This window comes from Platalea leucorodia (genome assembly GCF_965183815.1).
Source record: "Platalea leucorodia genome assembly, chromosome: 4".
Taxonomy (NCBI): Eukaryota; Metazoa; Chordata; class Aves; order Pelecaniformes; family Threskiornithidae; genus Platalea; species Platalea leucorodia.
The window spans coordinates 58,873,759-58,892,953 of NC_138826.1; the positions used below are offsets into that span (position 1 = coordinate 58,873,759).

The window sequence follows — 19,195 nt, forward strand, 5'->3', positions numbered from 1 at the left end:
CAGCAATGGAAAACATATGGTCAACAGAGGAAATTCCACATTCATTGTAGGGACTGGAAGAACAGATGGTTGTGTGTCCTGGATTTCTCACCCAGACATTAACACAAATCCACACCTTACAGTAACACCTGGCCAAAGAACTTCCCTGTTTTACTTTATTTGTTTTGTTGCTTTTTTCAAACATCCAAATAAGTAGTTTTTCCAATAATGAAAAACTAAGGTAGAGAGAAATTAAGAACAGTCATAAAGGACAAGGGGAAGAAAATATTTCGGAAGGCAACATGGAAGTGGGGAAAAAGCCATACAACAGATTGAAAGGAAGTTTCAGATTAATCAACATCTTTTAGCTCTTTGTATTAGAAACAGCCTGGATAACTACTTCCAGTGCACAATCTACTTAATGAATCAAGTAACAATATTTAGGGCTTTAAGATAAACTCTCAACATTAAGTTCTCCATCATTTCAAAGAGTCTTTCCCAAACAAGTAGTAGTCCACTCTTGTCTAACTGAAAGGCTTGCAGAAAAGTTCATGCTACAGAACAGCTACTTAACAGATACCAAAGGAGTTAGACAATTTACTAGTGTGAGAGTGCAGTTACATTTAGAAGAAATATTTAAACCAAGTTTAAAGCATAAAGGAGTTTGAATGAGAAAAATGCTATATACATGGACCAGGAGTCAGAACATCTCAAGAGGGTTCCTGATTACATTGGAAATGCCTTAAGACTGAGAGAGAGAACCAGGTTTCCAAAACAAAGCACAATCTGCAAATGAAGCCTCGAGATTAAGAATAATAATAATAAACAGAGAAAGCAAACAAAAAGCATCAATCTGTCCAGCTATGCAAGATGTCTGGACTAACTTCAAACGCCTCTCCTCCCTGGAAAGGAATTCAGATTAACAGCGGTACAACCAGTTACTGAGGATAAAGAGAACTATAACTGTGCTGTGGCACGGTTACTGTGTGAGCAGATAGCTTGGCAAAGAAAAAATTATCCGTCAAAGTAAAAGCTGCAAAAGGAAAAGAGCTGGTGTAAAATTGGCTAAGTGTCCTTTCGTCAATCTTTAGCAACTCTCGTTTCTGAAACTCATTCTGTATTGAAAACGGGAGAGGACTCTTTCATGAAGACTATACTCTGGAAGCTCTGCTTCTTGCCATGTATTTCAAAATGCCTGAAATCCTTTACCAGAAAGATTCGGTTGAGTCTTTGCTACGGCTTAAGCCGAAGTAGTGATTTAAATAGGAAGGAACCAATGTCAAAACTTTGAGCCAACACTCACCCCTCTTCCCTTGGAGCAGTAATCCTACATTTATGTTGCCTCTTCCATTCCAAAGTGCTCTACAGGCAATGTATCATGCTTCAGAAAAGTAAGAAATTATAGCAGAGGATAAGCACAGATTTTGCACAATACACAGTTACTCTTCAGCCACTTCCATAAATTGAGACTTTCATAAAGCAGGGAGATTTGGAAAAAATAACTGCTCAGAAGACTTTAGGATCCTTTAACAACAGATTTGCTCTTCAGACCAGATCCCCAGATGCCATCACCATACCACATGTTCACATCACCAGGTGTGAAAGATGCCAGTCACCAAAAAGCAAAAGCTCCCCAGCACATTTCAGTTCTGGTTTGTTCAGTACAGATCCACAGTCCCGAAACCAACACGCTTCTCGCAATGCCTACACGGCGAATGGGAGCCCTTCCAGACAACCTGATCTGTCCTGAAAGAATCACTCTGACGAATGGTCCAGAGACATCCAGACACTACGCTGTGGATCAAAGAACAAGTCTGAATATATAACAAAGATTATTCTTCAAAATATAATTCCAAATCAACACAGAAAATGAAAGGAAAAAACCAGCCAATCAAAACAAGCGTGAGACTCCACACCAGCACAGAGATCCATGTGTAACAGTGAGGCCTAATTCACAAAAATTTCAGCATGCTTAGCTCAGCACCTCTGGAGGGAGGAGGGAGGAAAAAAAGAGAGAGAGAGAGAGAATCAGGCCACAGCTTATTTAAATAGTGGTTAATGTTTCCCTGGGAAAAGAACGAAGAAAAAAAGCTTTGGATGAAAAAAAAAAAATCACTTTGGTCAATATGTTCTGAGAGGTAGTTTTATACTGAAATGAGAAGGGAGACTTAAGAACTTGAATGGAAGAAGTATCTTCAGCTTCACTAAAAGAATGTCAGACTGGAAATGCACTTCAGAATCACTGGTCCTCCTTTGAGAGAAGCCCACAGCACAGCAACTGAATTACTCATTTTGAATTGTGAATGACTGTTTTTGTTTACAAAAAGAAATAGAGAAATATTGACTCAGACACTGTAAATATCTCAGAAAAGGCCATTTTTCAGGAATGAGTGGGACTAAAAAAAGGACATGCAGCTTGAGAGACCAGATCAGAGGAAGGAGAGCTTTCCACTACAGGAGTAAAATGGAAGAGAGTCCAGAAACTGTTTAAGAGAATAAGACAAAGGCTTGTATGGGAGATGTAATGGAGCAGAGGAAATACGGCACTATACAGACTACGCAAGCATCAAAACAAGGGCAAGAGGGTTACTTCTGGTGTAACAGATTCACTGCAAGAATATTGCCTCTTAAAAAGCTAAAGATATCAAAATTACTCCCTCCAAAAAATTTCACCCTTCTCAATTCCTGCACCCTTGGGAGAATAAAAGGCTATACCTGTTGAAGCTTACTTAGCTTGCTACTCCTCCAACCCTGCTGTCACTTGTTTCATGTGGGCTGAGCTGCTCAACCGACCTGAGAACAGGAGTTCCAGTCAGCCTGACATTTCCTCATGCAATCTGTCACATCCTAATCCACAGAAGAGTTATACGTTAGATAACGGGCAATGCAACTCTACCAATGAATACAGTGAATATAATCCCCTAGCGATAAGGCTCTGCTATGTTTCAGTCCTTACCTGCAAAATCCTAGCGTGCACCAAGCTACATTTACCGTGCACCATTCAAAAGACAAAATGCAACAGCATTACGATACTGCCCGTAAGAACAGTTCACCAGCTGCCAGCAAGATCTACTGCGCATCTATTCAACTGCTGCAGGTCAGAGACTTGCCTTTTGCATTGAGAGCTGTAGCCTTTTAAGGTATTTTGCTGCATGTTTATAAACAAAACAGTAGGTGATCAATATCGCTACAGATTTCTAATGCACTAAAAACATAGGTCCAGAAACAATAGCACAGTCACAGATTGCCCTCTTTTTACAAATAACACTGCCACCATGACCCTAGTTAAGTCCCACTTGAAAACAGAGTCAATCTAGGGCTGGATGCATTTCCCAGCTACAGCCCAGGTTACCAACACTCACTTACCGGCTACAAACCTAATCGTCCCAGACCACAGCTCTAGCAGAATACTTTCTGCTGCTGGAAAATTACTTCAAAGCACGCGTGGTTTCAGTCAGCAAGCGGTCGCCCAAGCACGGACAGGGAGATTTAGCGAGGCAACAAGACAGTAGCACCGGAGTTCAAATAATTTTTAGGGCAGTGTGCAACTGATATATTCACAGGTTTCAGTCATCCTCCTGATATCAATCTCTGCAACAGGTAACGGCTTTCACGTCATTCTAATCTAGAGCCTTCCGTTTCTACGGTGTTCTTTATTCAAATGTACCAAATTTCAAGGTCTACAAGCCTACAAAACCACACCCTGTATCAACAAGATGGAAAATATTCAAGAGCTCTGCAACCTTACCAGAAGGCTCGTGTGGGGATTTTGGATGAGACTTGCATGTGTGGACTAGTTTAACCTTGCAGCAGTTTGTCTCTGGAAACACTTCACATAACAGGTAGGACTTTCCAAAGCACCCAATCGCGATCAAGTTGGAAGATAAACTCTTCAGAGTACTTTTCCAATAAAATAGGATGGTATGACTAGGAGACTGGTTTTAATAAACTAAGAACTACTGAGTTCAAACACGTCGGTTCTACTGGAAATGAATCAATACTGCGTCCATTACTGATCCTCTAGTGGCACTTAATGGACAGAAATACTGGAAAACATGACGGTTGTTTATCTGGCCAGTGGTTTTAGCTGACCTTAGAGGGAAATGTAATTAAGCGAGCATTCTAGGCAAATGGTTTACTTTCTCTTTTAGGAAGAAAAACAAAAACTACATGAGTTAGCTACTATAAAGGTTTTCAATCCTTTCCAGCTCTAAACCGCCTTACCACAACATTAAATCACTACAAATCATTTCATTAACAAGTTTTCATTCGCTTTCTTTTTTAATTTGCCAGGGGCGATTTGAAAGCGGACAAGAGGACAGCCAGGTAAGGCAGAAGCCCTGCGCTGGCTCGAAGTTTCAAGAGCGTCAGACAAACGCCGAGCCGGAGGGGACGCGCAGCCTGCGAGAGCGCAGCGTAAGCCACTCAGTTACTACGGCGATGAATGAGATATTTATATCCGGGCAGAAACGGCGAGGAGCAAGAAGCCGGGATGAGTCAGCCGGCGGGGTCCGCGGGGGAGCCACAGCCTACGCGCCGCAGCGGCAGGTGCGGGCAGGCCGCAGCCCCTGCAGCGGGGGAGCCGCCGCCTCTCCTTGCCGCCGCCCTTCAGGAGCCGCCGGCGGGCGGAGGGGGCACAGCCGCTTCTCCCACGCCGCCGGGGAGGGAGGCGCTGGGGACGGCGAGGCCGCCGGCCCTGGGGGCTGCCCGGGGCGGGCGCGGCGGGACGGAGGGACGCGTCCTTCAGCCGCAGGGGGGGCGGGGGGGGTAACGGCCGCCGAGGGGCGTGGCCCCGCCGCGCCCCGCCCCCGCGGGGAAGTTCTCCGGCCACCGGCCCGGCGGGGAGCGGCGGCGGCCGCCTCCCCCCTCCCCTCACAGGCAGCGCGGGCGGGGGGGAGGAGAGGAGAGGAGGCGCGCGCGGCCGCCGAGCTGCCCAACGGCCGCGCCGCCCTCGTGCCCGCCCCACCCAACTCCCGGCCGGCGGGGGCGCGAGGAGAAAATAAATAGATAGATAAATAAATAAATAAATAAATAAATCGCCCGCCCGGTCCCTCCTCACCTGCGAGCGCCGCGGGGCGCGGCGGGGGGGAGGAGGAGGAGGAGGAGGAGGGGGGGCGGGTCGGTCCGGCCGGGCGAGGAGCGGCGCTGCTCCGGGTCGTCCGCCGGGGGTGGTGGGCGCGCGCGCGCGCGCGCGCCAGGCGGTGCGAGCTCTGCCCTAATTTGCCGCCGCCGCCGCCGCCATGATGGAGGGGCGGGGAGGAGGGGGACGGCGGAGGGGGCATGACGTCACGGCGGCCCGTGTCGCGCGTCACGGCCCGCGCCGCGGGGCGGGGCCCGGCAGGACGCCTCTCCCGCCACGTGACGCCCCGCGGGGAGGGCGCGGCCGGCGCTTCCGCCTCGGCAGCGGCCACGGGCGGCCCCGGCGCCGGAGCGGGTTTCCCGCGCTGAACGGCGCACGTACAGCAGCGAAACGCAACCGGAGGGCTCGCGTGAACCCCTCCGCGTCTCCCCCGCGCGTTCCGAGGGGAAGAACGGACGGCAGTGGGTTCCCGCGGCCCGACTCGGGGCGGCAGCCCCCGAGAGAAAGCTCCCCAGAAGGCCGGGGGGGGCGGCGGGCACCGGAGCCGGAGGAGAGCAAGCAAGCCTGACCACAGTTCCAGCTGGTTTAACGTTTAGATTGCGCCCGAAATCACTGTTAAAGTGTTCTCAAGCCCCAACATACAAGTTGATTGCCTGCATTGTAATGTAACTGCGCTATTGAAAAATATAAAGGTTACATATTTATTTTTATAATGAGCCTTTTCAGAGCAGAAAAAAGGCACAGTAAAAATTAACAAAATAGAAATAAGCTAGGAAGAAGCATGGATATGACAAATACCACATCTGACACTGATTTGTAAGGAACAGTTCTGTTTTTTTTCCAGTAACTGTACCTGCAGAATGGAAACAGACCCTGCCTGCCAGCTAGAATGAACAAACACTGCTATAGGTTATGAAGATTGCTGTAAATTTGCCACGAAGGAAGCAGTGGAAGCAGTAACAGAACTCCTGAAGAATCAGCACATCATTTGAAAATGGTCCTGAACATTTCTGGATGACAAAATGACAGAATAATAATAATAATAATAATGATGATGATGCTTTGAATCCCCACCACGTATTCCTACAATGAAATGCTGGTGCCACAGTTGGTAACCGCAGAAGTCCCGCCAGCCTGAGGGGCCCATCGCAAGGCCGTCCTCTCCCTCCCCTCCCCTCCCCTCGCCCAGCTCTGTCCTGCCTCCCCTTGCTTTTCCCTCTCTTTTCACCTCCCTCTGCCAGTCCAAACCTGGAAAACCTGTCAGACTGCGTAAGGAGCATTTCACAGCTCTATACAACCGACAGCTGAAAGTGACCTTCAGGTACCAGAGCCACCTCCCGCCCGCAGCGCCCCTGAACTCTGAGGCCCCAGCCCCACGCCCGCCGAGGCTCGCCGGCCGCCCGCGCGGCGGCGGGCCGGGGGAGCCGGGCGGACCCGGCTGCCTCGCTCCGGCTCGGCTGCAGGGGCAGCGGCCGCCTCTGCCTCTGCCGCCGCCGCCCCGGGGCCGGCCCCGGCAGGGAGGGCGCTACGGGAAACACCCGGCCCCCTCCCCGGCCGCAAGATGGCAGTCTGCCGCGCGCAGCGACCCGCCCCCGTGACGCCCTCCAGAGCTCAGGTTTCTATTGGCCCGGAGGAGCGGGAGGGCGGGGCGGCGTGACACAGCGGCGGCCGCACCAGCTGTGACCCGAACCGGATTTGATTCCACTCGCGGTCGCCGACGGCCCCAACCGCCTCCCTCGGCCCCAACCGCCTCCCTCGACCCCAACGCCGCCAACGCCGCCGCCGCCATGGCGCTCAGCGATGCCGACGTCCAGAAGCAGGTAGGGCGGCGCGCCCCGGCCCGAAGGCGAGCCTGCGGCCCCGGAGCGGGCAGCCGCTGCTAGGTCTGCCCCCTCCTCACTGCCCTCGGCCCGGCCGGGGGGGGAGCCGACGGGACGGACCCAGCGTGAGGAGGGAGGCACCGAGGGCTGGGCCGGGGCGGCGGAGGAGGCAGCTTCCAGGCAGCTTCCTTGCCCTGAAGCCGTGCTAGGTGTGGGGTTCAGGTGTGCCTGAGCTGAAGGGCCATCCGGCTGGTAAAAGAAGGCCAGTGGGAGCGGGAGGGGTACTGACAGCTCTGAAGCCCGCAACAGCAGAAGTGGCTGCAGCCAGCTGCGGCTGATTCACGTGTTGGCTGTGGAACAGTGGTGCTCTCCTGTGAGAGCAAGGGTCGGTGAAGGAGAAAGACCTTCTCTGGGAATCTTAGTGAGAAAGAGCAGTCTCTGAAGAAAGTGAATTTTTCCCCAGGGGGATTGATTGGCCACCCATTGGGGAACTTTGTTGAAGCATTTGGATGACATATTATGCCAGATTATAATGAAAGGGATCATGAGAAGCCTTTATGCTATCTACAGTGTTTAATTGCACTTTAAGGCAGATAAGTACATTGCCCTAGATAAGTACTGTGTTTTTAGATGTTGCTCTCTAGGGACTTTCCATCTCTTCTTTTCTTATAGCTGTACTACATCTCATTAGCTGTAACTTAACATTTGGGTAGGCTATTCAGCATTCTCGAATGCCTTTTTCACTTTTATATCCTAAGCAGAGTAGTGCAACCCGGGCTTCTCTTGCAATGGAAACTTACAACCCTGAAGTCTGACTGTGGACACTTCCTCCTGAGGCAGGACACTTTGTCCTTATTGACAGTAAACACTGCCCTTGCCTAAAAAAGCTGCTTTGAGCTGGGTTGAAAATGGCATGCTGTGTTAAAGACTGCACAGATCCAGTCAGCGCTGGTCTGTGGAGTTTCCTACAGGTGATGAGCAGATCAGCCGAGTTCCCTTTGTCCTTTGCATCGTAAGTGCTTCGTGTCTCACTTTCTCATTCAGTAAACATAGTCTCTTGGCAAGGAAGCATCACATTGAAAGTAAAATCAGTAGGTTGTCTTTCTGCAAAAGGGGAATTGTAACATTACGTTCTCTTGCCTTTTATCTGCAAAGCTTGTTTGTTTTTTCCTGCCTCTTCTATGAAGATAATAAAAATAAAGCTGAATTCGGGGCGGTCTTGCTCAGCCACCATGGACCTGAACTTCAAAGGTTAGTTCAGGATCTGTTGATATACTAAACATGTAATGCTAATAGCATTTCACATCTGCAACTTTCCTGTCATTGTTTTATACTTCTCAGCCTAGGGTGATCCTCTTAACTGGAAAAGAGAGTGCTGCTGATGGCATGACAGTTCTGCATGTGTATAAATCTGGTATGAACTTGCCAACTGGTCCTCTGAACTCTCAAATACTTGCCATGGCGTTTTCAATAATTTTCACTTTGAAAATCATCTCTAATTAAGAATTTTTCCCATTGATAGACTTTCTTGCTTTATTCTGTCAAAGGTGTTTAATAGATTGCTCTGTCTAATCTGGCTAGTCACTTCTAGCTAAAGCCAGTCTAACATCTAGAACTTCCCATGGAAAGGGTAATCACGCTACTACTGATGGGAAAAACCTTCTCATCTTTTCTGTAGGAGATACTACTATGCTGAAGTTATTAACTTCATTTAAAATTAATCTCTCATTTAAAAATGCATATTTTTGTCAGTGTTATTAAAACTAATCTATTTATAGTCGTGAAAGTCTCACTTAGGATCTCTTTCATTTCTATGAAAAGCGAAAAGGGATTTCAGTACAACAGATTTTGAAGGAAGTAACACGGTTCAGTTTTATCAGACTAGGGGAAATGGATGCCATATAAGCTTGCTTCCATCTTATTCTTCTTCGTTATGCAGAGAATATTTCATGAACACCTGGAACTGTTTAAAGTACTTTTCCAAAATTCAGAAACCAAACCAAACCGGAAGAAGTGACTCAGTAATGTAAGGGTTACCACTGCTATACAAAAGTTCTTAGTCTCCTTCAACAACAGGCTATTCAGCAAAATTATTTCCTTATTTTATATGGCTCTCTTGTCCTTTCTGAAATGCAGGTAAATCTAAAGCTTGGTTTAACCAGTCATCTAATCAGGCGAGCAGGATAGGAAACTGATGCTGTAAGTGGACATGGACTTGGAAGTGTTGCAAACTGGAATTAAAAGAAAAATTGCTGATTTGATTTTGAGGATGTAGACATTATTGTTCACCTCTTCCACTGCACATGCTTAAAATCTTCCACTTGTCTGTTCACTTCTGTTTTTTCATCTATATGGGCATAGCGCTGTTCTGCATGTTGGCTCATTTTTCATGTTGGCACCTTTCTTATCTCTTTAAATATTTCATTTTAACATGAGATTATATAAATAGAATCTTTTGTGCAAGTTTATTCAGACCAGATTGTCTGCCAAATGTGTCTCGTCACTAAGTGCAACCAAAAAGTCAGTAGGTTTTTATGGTGCACTCAAGTATATGGTCCACTCCATCTGCCCTTGGAAATGGCTATACCTGTTCAAAGCTGCAGTTTGGTTGGGCATGAGTCCTTACAGTCTGCCCCAAATGGGAACCTAAACTTAGGCCTGGTCACAGGGAGGCATGTGGTAAATAAGCAGAACTCAGTATAATGGCTTTCCTTGTCTAAAGTGTTGGAGCTGTGCTTTATAGTGTTTTGAGGTGGTTTCAAAAAGGTTCTTGAAGTAGAATATATTAGTGCATTCCAGGCTCTAAAGCAGCACGCGGTACACTTGATGTGGTCTCGATCAACTAGCGCTGCTATCTGTCTCCTTCCCCAGCTCCTCCAAACTAATATGCAACTACTTTATAAAGTCCTTTTGACTTGAACCATACAGCAACATTTTTAATCACCTTGTAAGTCTTTACAGAATTTATTACATTTTTTTCAAGAAAGGTTTCTCAGGTGTGTAAAGGAACTTCTGGTTCTGCAGATCTGACCAGAGTGGTCAGTAGCCCTTTGCTTTGCTTCACCGGTGATCTAGTGTGGAAGGCCCAGGTTCATTCAAATGCCATCTATGCCTGATGTAGAATAGGGACTCTATGTAAATCTTTTATGTTTCATGTAAATGTCATAACAAAGAGACTACTTTAATTTTACTGAGTGAGGATTTTAATTTTTTTTTTTTTTTTTTTTTTTTTTTTTTACTAATCCTAGGGGAAAAATAAGTTGTTCTCACTACTGAAGAATGAAAATACCCAGCCTCACATTTATACAAATTTTTTTTTTTTTTTGTATAGTTGCATATCTAAAGTACATTTTTCTAATGGCAGCAAGTGAAACAGCATTATATAGAATTATTTGGGGAAAAAAAAATAATTCTTGTTATCTGTGTTAAGATGAGCTGACTCTTTGACCTGTATGCTCAATTTAATTTCCTTGAAAAACAACATTATATGAATTAATAAATGGATATGGAGGGGCCTTCTGTACAAATGAGGAATATATACATACTTCCTCTCATCAAAGCCCTTTCCAACAGAAAATATTTTCTTTTCTTTCTCTTGTTACAGATCAAGCATATGATGGCTTTCATTGAGCAGGAAGCCAATGAAAAGGCTGAAGAAATAGATGCAAAGGTAAAAATGGAAGTTCAATGTCAGTAAGTGCAAAAGGAAAACTGCGTCTGACACCCTGTTTTGTAGTTGCAGTCAGAGCAGTCCTAGAACACTTCTGTAAACTACAGCTTACTTCACATTTAGTTATTACATAGCAAAAAATGATGCTACCAAACTAAGTTAATATTTCTTAGCTTTTGACAAATCAAAACAAGTCAGAGCTATTTTTTGGTCAAAGTTTTCTTAGTGGTTCTTAAATATAAATTTATCCATATGCAAGCTCACTCATTTATTTTAAGCAATCGGGAGAGCTGAGTGCTGAGTGGTAATGTGAATAGACTGGGTTAAGTGGAACACCTTCCCCCACCTCCTGTACATAAGTTGACATCACTGAGGATTAAAGGAGTTCTCTGCATAATTATGAATTCTGCGAAGGTTTGTCATAACAAGCTATTACTGGAAGGTTTAATTTTAATTTTTGCTTGATTTCCATAGTGTGTCAGGCAGAGACATTAGTAGTAAAAGCAATAATGCTAGTAATCTTGCGCAAGCGTTCATAAAAGTACCAAAATGATAAAATTAAAGTTAAACTGCTTGAATTATGTTGGTTAAAGTTTGTTTGTAAGCAGGTTCATAACTGTACCTAAACCTGTGTAGCCACCTGCAGGCATAATTCTAGATGTGATTTAGTAGGTATCCTGGGGAACTAAAAAGTAAATTTATATTTAAGGCATGAGTTGAATTACTTGCAGAATTCTTCACTTAGGTTAAGCCACGAGAGACTGACTTTAATATTAACCTGGTGATAGAATATAGATGTTTCCTAAAGAAGGATTAATGGTGCCTTACAACCCTAACAATCTGCATTATACCAATACTGAAATATCTTGTTGGTATTGGACTCAGCATATGTATTACTAATAATACTTAATCTCCCTTAAACATATAGAGCTACACAAATATTTAATCAATACTAAAGCAGGTATTCCTGATGATCTGCAAACAGAAGTCAGAAGTTGAGATTGGATTCTCAGGTATAAATAGGAAATTTTAGCATTTCACATGCTATCTGGCTAGGCTTTATAAAAAAAGTAATAGCTATACTGTCACTCTCATTGTCTAAGAATTGCTTAAAGTAATGAAGTTTGTAGACACTGAGGGCTGGGTAGCTTGTTTTAGGTAGAATCTCTTGTAGCCAGAAAAGAGACTGATTCTACAAAAACAAATGAGACGTAAAGCTCAGATAAAATGAGTTTTGCTTAACAATATATAATATATATTTGGTAATTTTGTCCCTGAGGAATAAATACTGCAAGGAAACATGTGTCAGTCAATTGATAAAATAAGCTGTATCTTAGTTAGCAAGGTTCTAGTTCAGCAGAATGCATCCTGAACTCCCTTTGACTTGAGTACTGGTTGAAATGTTTTGTTTATATGGAACCATAAATTGTATCATCGTAGCTTGTCTATGACTGTGCTCTGAAAGCATGGCTGTTTCATCTTGATTCTGTTTTTTTCAGCCCATGGAATCAATTTCCACTTCAGTTATTTAATTTTTACTATAGGCAGAAGAAGAATTCAACATTGAGAAGGGTCGCCTTGTTCAGACACAGAGGCTGAAAATCATGGAGTATTATGAAAAGAAGGAGAAACAAATTGAACAACAAAAGAAAATGTAAGTTGCTTAGGTTAGATGGCTGACTTCAGAGCCTGAGCTCTCATTTTATTGCTAATTTTATACAAAACTCTTTTTCCCTGGGAAATAGGCAAATTGTAGCCAATATATTTAGTTCTAATTATGAGTTTCTCGTTTTTCCTGGGGACAAACTATCAAAGGTGAGCTACAGTAGTATAACTGTTAGTAAGTGTGGTGAAAGAATCTTTCATATTTCTTTATGTAGTTAATACCTAGAACTCTACCCTGGTCTGTTACTCTGGGACAAATGTTCGTGTCAGGTTTAGTTTTGGTGGGTCTTCACTGGAGGATGGGGTTCTGCATTGTAATCGTTCATGCAAGTTCAGAAACAGATTCAAACAGGTGAACAGGCTTTGTTATTAAATGTTGTAGTATTGTTATCTTTAAATGTAAATATACAGTTAAATGTTGCAGCTGTTCTGTCAAAGTCTGATGGATTGATTCAACTTTATCATGCAACTTGCAGTCAGATGTCCAACCTGATGAATCAGGCAAGATTGAAGGTCCTCAAGGCAAGGGATGACCTTATTGCAGTGAGTATCTCTGTAGTAAAGACACAGAGGTTCTTGAATTCCTACCATCCGTTAGGAAATGTTCTTAACCATTCTCTACAGAAAAATGATTTGTGATTGAGTGATATTTGCTTCAACATACAAAAATGGCTTTCCCAGCTGCTCTGAAAAGTCATTAAGGATTTAGTCCAGCTTCAGTAGTCTGCTTTACCTTATTCTCACAGTTTCTATTACCTACTCTTTTAGGGAAATACAGTTCTCTGCCAGCAACATTGCAGGCAGCAGTTTTATCTATCATTTGGACAATAGCTTATTTCTTTAAAGAGTAGGAACTCTCTCTTGCACGGATGGTAGAACTTCAAAGTCCTGTTTGCCTGAAGCAACATTTATGCATTAAATCTGGCATGGCTTAAGCAAGTAGGCTTAAAACACCACTAACTGGGTTTTCCTGTCTCCTTTAGTGGCCCCTAGTATATGAAAGGTTTGCTTCTTGTTCTAGTAGGTGACCAGTCTGTGCGTTGATGTATAGGGTGAGTGATCATTTATCAGAACAGGCTACATTTAGTCTTAGTTCAGCCTTACTATGTTTATCTTACACCACGTGTAGTGTATTCTTATTCTGCTCATTATACGGCTTTCAGGTTTTCTGTTCTCTCTTACCCTGCCTCAGGAACAGTTTGAGTGTTCATATTCTGCTAGATGGTGCTGTTGAGCTATTGGAAAAGCTGTGAGACCTGTAGAAGTCAAAAATAAAAAAATGGGTAATGTTGCTCAGGTTGATGCTGCTATGAAAAAGGGGGGGTTAGCAGAAGAAAATCACCAGTTTATTGATTCTTTAAACCTAGTTTCAAACTTTAGATTGTATTCACAGAGAGGAGGAAGGTGGGTGGCTAAAGACTACCACTCTATTGTGGTAGTCTCTGCTGGGTAATCTCTTCCTCATTTATCAGCTGACTCAGCCTCATGCTTCTGAGTAATGCATAACACTCTTCCTCATTTTAAAACATTTAAAGTCACATGCTGCTAGCTTTTTCTTCCCTTATCATATCTTTGGCCTCTTTTATGAACAAGAGAGATGAGTAGTTCCAGAAACATTGTTACTCTAGGGTGCACAGTATAACTACATTTGACCATGACGTTAAATTGTGATAGTCTTACATCCTAGTACTGATTGTGTTAGCATGCACTCTTCTTTTAAACACTATGAGGCAGGACGGTAAAGAAAGGTTTATACCAAATCATATGATTTCTTTATCTGAAGTAATTATGATGGTTCAGTTCTAGGAGCTGTCTTTGAATTGACTCAAATTTCTTAAAAATTCAATCTCATCTGATACTGAATTGCTGAATAAAGATAATCAAAACCAGCTACTTCAAATTAAAAATAAGCTCTTACTTTTAAATTTTGACTTGCATTTACTTACAATTAAAAAATATGTAACCCGAATATTGTTTGATAAAAAGATAGATTAGATTTCTTTGCTTGACCACAAAGCTGAAAAAAAATAGTTATTTGGACAACTTTATTAGTTTACATTAGGCAATGATTTACGAAATATTTTAGTTTACGTTAGGCAAGGATTGACAAAATATTTTAGTTTCTCCCTCTGAATTAATATTATAAATACTATCCTTTTACTGCTGAGGTCTCCCTTCTTCATGAAAAATGAATTATTGTTAGGTTATAATGGGTTCAGATCAGGGCAGGGAGAAGAGAACTGTTTGGAAAGGATATTGTGCCATGCACAGAGATGAAGGTCTAGCTTGGATGAACACCAGCTGGAGTGTACGTTTACGTGTTGGCAGGGTGTGATAGCTATAATAGGAGTACAGAAAGTTGGTTAGGCATGAAACCAAATGCCAAACAGATGGGCTCTGCTGATCTGATTTCTTCTGAATGTAGGATTTGCTGAACGAGGCCAAGCAGAGGCTTGCCAAGGTGGTGAAGGATACTGCCAGGTACCAGACGCTGCTGGACGGACTAGTTCTACAGGTAAATATTTAAATTGTAACAAATAGATGATCACAGCCCCATCCTCCTAGGTGTCTTTCTTCAAACATAACCCGCTGGAAGTTAAGTTGTATTGGAGTCTAGATCAAATGTTGCTGGGTGATCTTTGAGTTTTAAACATCACTTCTGCTGTATCTTTCAATCTTGGATTCTGGATAGGTAGGGCTGCAGCCTATTTTGAGGTGTAAAAGCTGGTATACCAAGCAGCAGCTCCATTATAAGAATAACTGCAGATACGCTCACGTACATTGTAACATGCACGTTTAGGATGCATGCTTTAAGCTTCTGCAGTAATTAGTTGGATCAAATGCACTGTTGGCAAAAGCTGTTTCTCCAAACCTATAAGTCAATAGTTATCCGCTTTTAAAATCTTCTTGGCATTTGAGACTTATAAGTCCTGGCTTTGACAAATTTACTGTAGTATGGCATGCATCTGTGACAGACATACAAAGCAGAAATCAAAGCTTTACTTAGCTAGAATACCATCCTCAAGCCCCAGAAATTAACTGCTAAAAATCCAGTAAGCATTGGCCAGGGTCAGTCGTGCGACCACTGGTGCCACCTTCTGGTACGAATTGGTCCTTTTGCTATAAACTCTCACAAAAGCCAGCCACAAGCTCTCTGGTCCACAGTTTGATGGCAGAATTTTCTTAACGGTATTTCCTACCATCTTGTGCTTCCAGTTCAGTGTTGTTTCTTTGTCACGCCTAGGTCTGGTATTGCTGTACATCAAACAAACCTGTCTCACTCTTGCAAGCTGGCCACGTCTGTCGTGGCTCGTTATATTTGATCCAGTAAAGGATCTGTACTCATCAGTACTCACAGTTGGACTAGATGATAGTTGTAGGTCCCTTCCAACTGGAACTAAACCGATTCTTTTCTATTTCTATTTCTATTCTATTCTCATGTATTACTGCAGGAACTACAAGGCAGGACTTATTAGAACAGGCATCTGAAACTACTGCACGTCTTCTCCAGGAGCTGCGTAGAAGAATATCAGCTTGACTGCATGCTCAGTCTACTTAGACAGCAGTGATCCTATGTATAGGATCACGTCCATTGTCTGGGCCACTCAGTCCTGTGATACATAGGTTTAGTTGCACTTGAGTTCCAAACTTGAAGTTAACAAAGAAACACATAGTCCATAGCTATAGGCTCTTTCCCAGATATTGGTGCTGTCCTCTGAGAATGTCTGCATGAGGTGAACTTGCAAGCAAAGAACTAAATACAAGAGCCTAATATTGTCAGGGTTTGGTTTTCAAATTGATCAGCTCCTTTCCTTTCTTGGGGTTGAGTAATTCTAAGACAATTAAAATGTTGACTTCCTGATGCTGTAATGGTTATCTTGTGCAGGGATTCTACCAGCTGCTTGAGCCCAGACTAGTTGTTCGGTGCAGGAAACAGGATCTCCCTATGGTTAAGGTAAGACACCTAGAACAGTTTGACAGTATCCTGCTCACAAAAGCTGAGACGTGACTGCAAATGTTTGCTGCTCAGATCCCATCTGTGTGACATGACAACAAGCTTTGCTTGCTGCACTTCTGCTGCAGATACAATGCAAGAGAACAAATATGCTTTTCAACTTGGGGATCATTTGCTTGCTTGGATATTACCTAGGAAACTTTAGGCATTGCTACAATATTAAAAATAATAATTGGTTTTGGTTCAAAAGCCATACTGAAATACATTTGCTTAATTAAAAAAAAAAAAAAACAAGGGGGGGGGCCCTCAATCCCTTCATTTTATTACTACAAATGATTGAGTGACCAAACCCAAGTGGTGCACTAGCATTTGTCAATGCTAATTGGAGGTTTATCTTGTATCCTAGACTGCTGTACAGAAGAGCATTCCCATCTACAAAAATGCCACAAAAAGGGATGTGGATGTTCACATTGACCAAGACAACTTCCTGCCAGAAGAAATGTAAGGAAAATGGGAATCTTTTATACAGAGCACTAACTTAATGCAACTTTTCAAGCCACAGCTCCTACTAGAACAGTCTCAGAAAAATACGTATGGAATATCCCCACAGTGTGTCTGCTGCTGTTCTAGTGGAATTTGGCACTTCTTTGTGTTAATCAAGCACAGACTCTGCAGTTTCCTCCAGGCAAGCACTGTCTCAATCAAAAATGTCAGCGAAAGTTTTGTGCAACCTCCAGCCTGATTCACAGTACTGAAGTAGAGAGTAACTGTACGTAGAAACTTAACTAACTATGGGTCTTTTAAAGAGAGAGAAAATGGATGTAGCCATGCTTTCTATCTCAAGGTGAAGCAAATTGAGTAATAAGGTGCTGCAGGATAATCACTTGATGGGGTTTGTGTCTGCTATGTCTGCAAGGGTCTATTTCCATATACTGTGATAAAGAACATGGCACAAAGCTGTATATTCTGATAGTCAGTGATCTTTATGTATGGGCTAGCAAACAACACTCTTAGCACTCTTCCTTACTTCCCAAAATCTGAAAGCTATCTATTAATAATAAAATACGAAGTCTGAAGCTGTTTTGAAGTGACAAATTCCATAGCTCTGCTTGCATTTAGATCATGCTAATGAGGACCCTTGTGTGTAGCTGTGGTCTCTGATAACTCCAAAGATGCTTTGCACTGCTGCTTCACTGGATCGCTTTGTGCTGGCTCCTATTAAGACATGATCAAAATAAGTTTGTTTAAAAATAAATATCTTACCTATGTATCTGACTCGCCTATAAGCACTGATTTGGGATAATCTCTCTGCCACATTCGGACTTTGAGACGTACCATGGATTCCACCGATTATTTTTTTTTCCCCTTTCTAGTTCTGGAGGTGTTGAAATCTATAACAGTGATGGTAAAATTAAGGTTTCCAATACCCTGGAAAGTCGGCTGGACCTTGTAGCCCAGCAGGTAAGTTTCTCTAACAGCCAAGGTGAACAAGATATAATTAACTAGTTCTGTCTTGTAGTTAAATCCTAGTGTTTCCAAAGTGTTAACTGTCACAATAGTGTATGGGATCAGATTTCAACGTGGATGGCAAGTAAGAAGTTATTTTTGAATGCAAAGAAGCAAATTACCTACTGTTTGTGCTTCTCTACAACAAACATAGGTTTTGCCAGAGTGATGCCTTTTGAATTAAGCATGAGCGTAAAACTCTAGAAATTATGTTACTGAAAGTCTTGTTATGACTACACTGCAGCCAAGATGTTGAAATGCTGAGGCTAACTTGAATTACTGAAGCTAGCTTGAATACTAGAAACTTTGGCTGAGACCTGTTATACCCCAGTGGAAAAAACTAGCTCTGGTATCTCTTTCTTATGCTGCAGCATAGGCAGTCCTTTAAATCTGTAGGGTAGCCAGCAATGTGCAATCAGGTAAAGGCTTTAGAAAACTCAGATGAATTGACTTCTTACTTTTGAAGCCTAGCCTAGCCTAGCAGTGCCTGCAATGAGGAAAGTACAGCAATTGTGTTGCCCGTTGCATATAACTGATGTGCTCTTTCTCAACAGATGATGCCAGAAATCAGAGTGGCTCTCTTTGGTGCTAATGCCAACAGGAAGTTTTTGGACTAAACCTCTATGAGAGAAGGTGGGATCTGTTCCACTGCCATACTGAAGGGGATGCGAAAGCATCTGCTAATTTAAAATCTTGAAATATAACATTACCTTGTCATCCAATATCTGTTCTTCAATGGAATAATTTTGCATACCTGCTGTGCTTAGCCTCTCTACTTGTGGTTAGAACGTATTGCTTAAAGGATGTGAAGGCATACATATTCATCCAGCAGTGACACTAGGAAATGGAGGCGTTTGGGCTCTTGGCTTTCCTTGCACTGTTGTGGCTCTATACAGACAAGTGGTCCATTTAGGGTCACTCTCTTTGCTTTGGCCACATCTCTTTCAAGTTGTCTAATCTGTGAAGTAAATTACTATGCTGCCGATGGGAAATCCCTTTTCAGTTAAGGTCTTCAGTGTTATAGAGGGCATGCATTCCTTCCCAGGGTTAGTAGTTTAATTCATGTTACTTGGTCAGGCATTTTTCTGTTCTGTATATGTGATTTAAAAAAAAAGCCTGAGCCTGTAAAACTGTATTTATTAAAATAAAAATGTGTGTCTGTATGGAGTTCTTTGTAGCTTCTCTCTGGGGGATTGGCAGCAATCTTTGAAAAGTGGGCTTGTTTTTATAAGGACTTATTACTTGGGGGGTTGTGTAATAACCGTTCTGTGAAGCTAGAATTCGAGTGCGTGGAGTACCGTCAAGCTGTTTGCTTGAGTAATGTTGGATTGTACGCAAGCCTTTTGAATAGGACTCTAGGTTGAGCTTCATTCTTCCTGAAAAATGGGTCAATAGTTTTGCTCCCTCAGTCTTCTTTCACGAGAGAGAACTAGAGCAACACAACTGCGCTACTTAGAACAAATACTGTCCATTTCCAGTTACAGGTTTGTTGCTTCTGTGCAGGAGATCCAAAGCATACC

General features: G+C 43.2%; 2 protein-coding genes across 5 annotated transcripts in view; one reads left to right on the top strand and one right to left on the bottom strand.

Annotated features, from left to right (window-relative positions):
* Positions 1–5,209, bottom strand: part of BCL2L13 (BCL2 like 13) — a 39,706-nt gene extending 34,497 nt beyond the window's left edge. Inside the window, exon 1 of one of the 3 annotated variants that reach the window (XM_082310039.1) lies at positions 5,039–5,209. The gene's annotated coding sequence lies outside the window, so the exon portion shown is untranslated. Of the gene's footprint in view, positions 1–3,345; positions 3,686–3,727; positions 4,562–5,038 lie in introns of those variants that run through there. The other 2 variants (XM_082310040.1, XM_082310041.1) reach the window with 2 other exon arrangements.
* Positions 5,210–6,688: 1,479 nt separating this feature from the next.
* Positions 6,689–18,842, top strand: ATP6V1E1 (ATPase H+ transporting V1 subunit E1). 2 transcript variants are annotated; one of them, XM_082308086.1, is made up of 10 exons: positions 6,689–6,879; positions 8,035–8,130; positions 10,484–10,549; positions 12,094–12,203; positions 12,691–12,757; positions 14,640–14,729; positions 16,101–16,169; positions 16,576–16,670; positions 17,543–17,630; positions 18,230–18,842. In XM_082308086.1, the coding sequence occupies exons 3-10, from the start codon at positions 10,493–10,495 to the stop codon at positions 18,290–18,292; spliced, it is 639 nt and encodes a 212-aa protein (XP_082164212.1). In that variant the 5' UTR covers positions 6,689–6,879; positions 8,035–8,130; positions 10,484–10,492; the 3' UTR covers positions 18,293–18,842. The 2 variants fall into 2 exon arrangements, with proteins under 2 accessions (XP_082164212.1, XP_082164211.1); XM_082308085.1 differs by lacking the exon at positions 8,035–8,130 and having other exon boundaries at positions 6,690–6,879.
* Positions 18,843–19,195: the final 353 nt, after the last annotated feature.

Excerpts from the sequence above, each read along its gene's own strand:
- ATP6V1E1 (XM_082308085.1), top strand. The coding sequence starts at position 6,847 with ATGGCGCTCAGCGATGCCGACGTCCAGAAGCAG. Across the intron at positions 6,880-10,483 it reads ATGCCGACGTCCAGAAGCAG|ATCAAGCATATGATGGCTTT; the intron begins GTAGGGCGGCGC and ends CTCTTGTTACAG. Across the intron at positions 10,550-12,093 it reads CTGAAGAAATAGATGCAAAG|GCAGAAGAAGAATTCAACAT; the intron begins GTAAAAATGGAA and ends TTTTTACTATAG.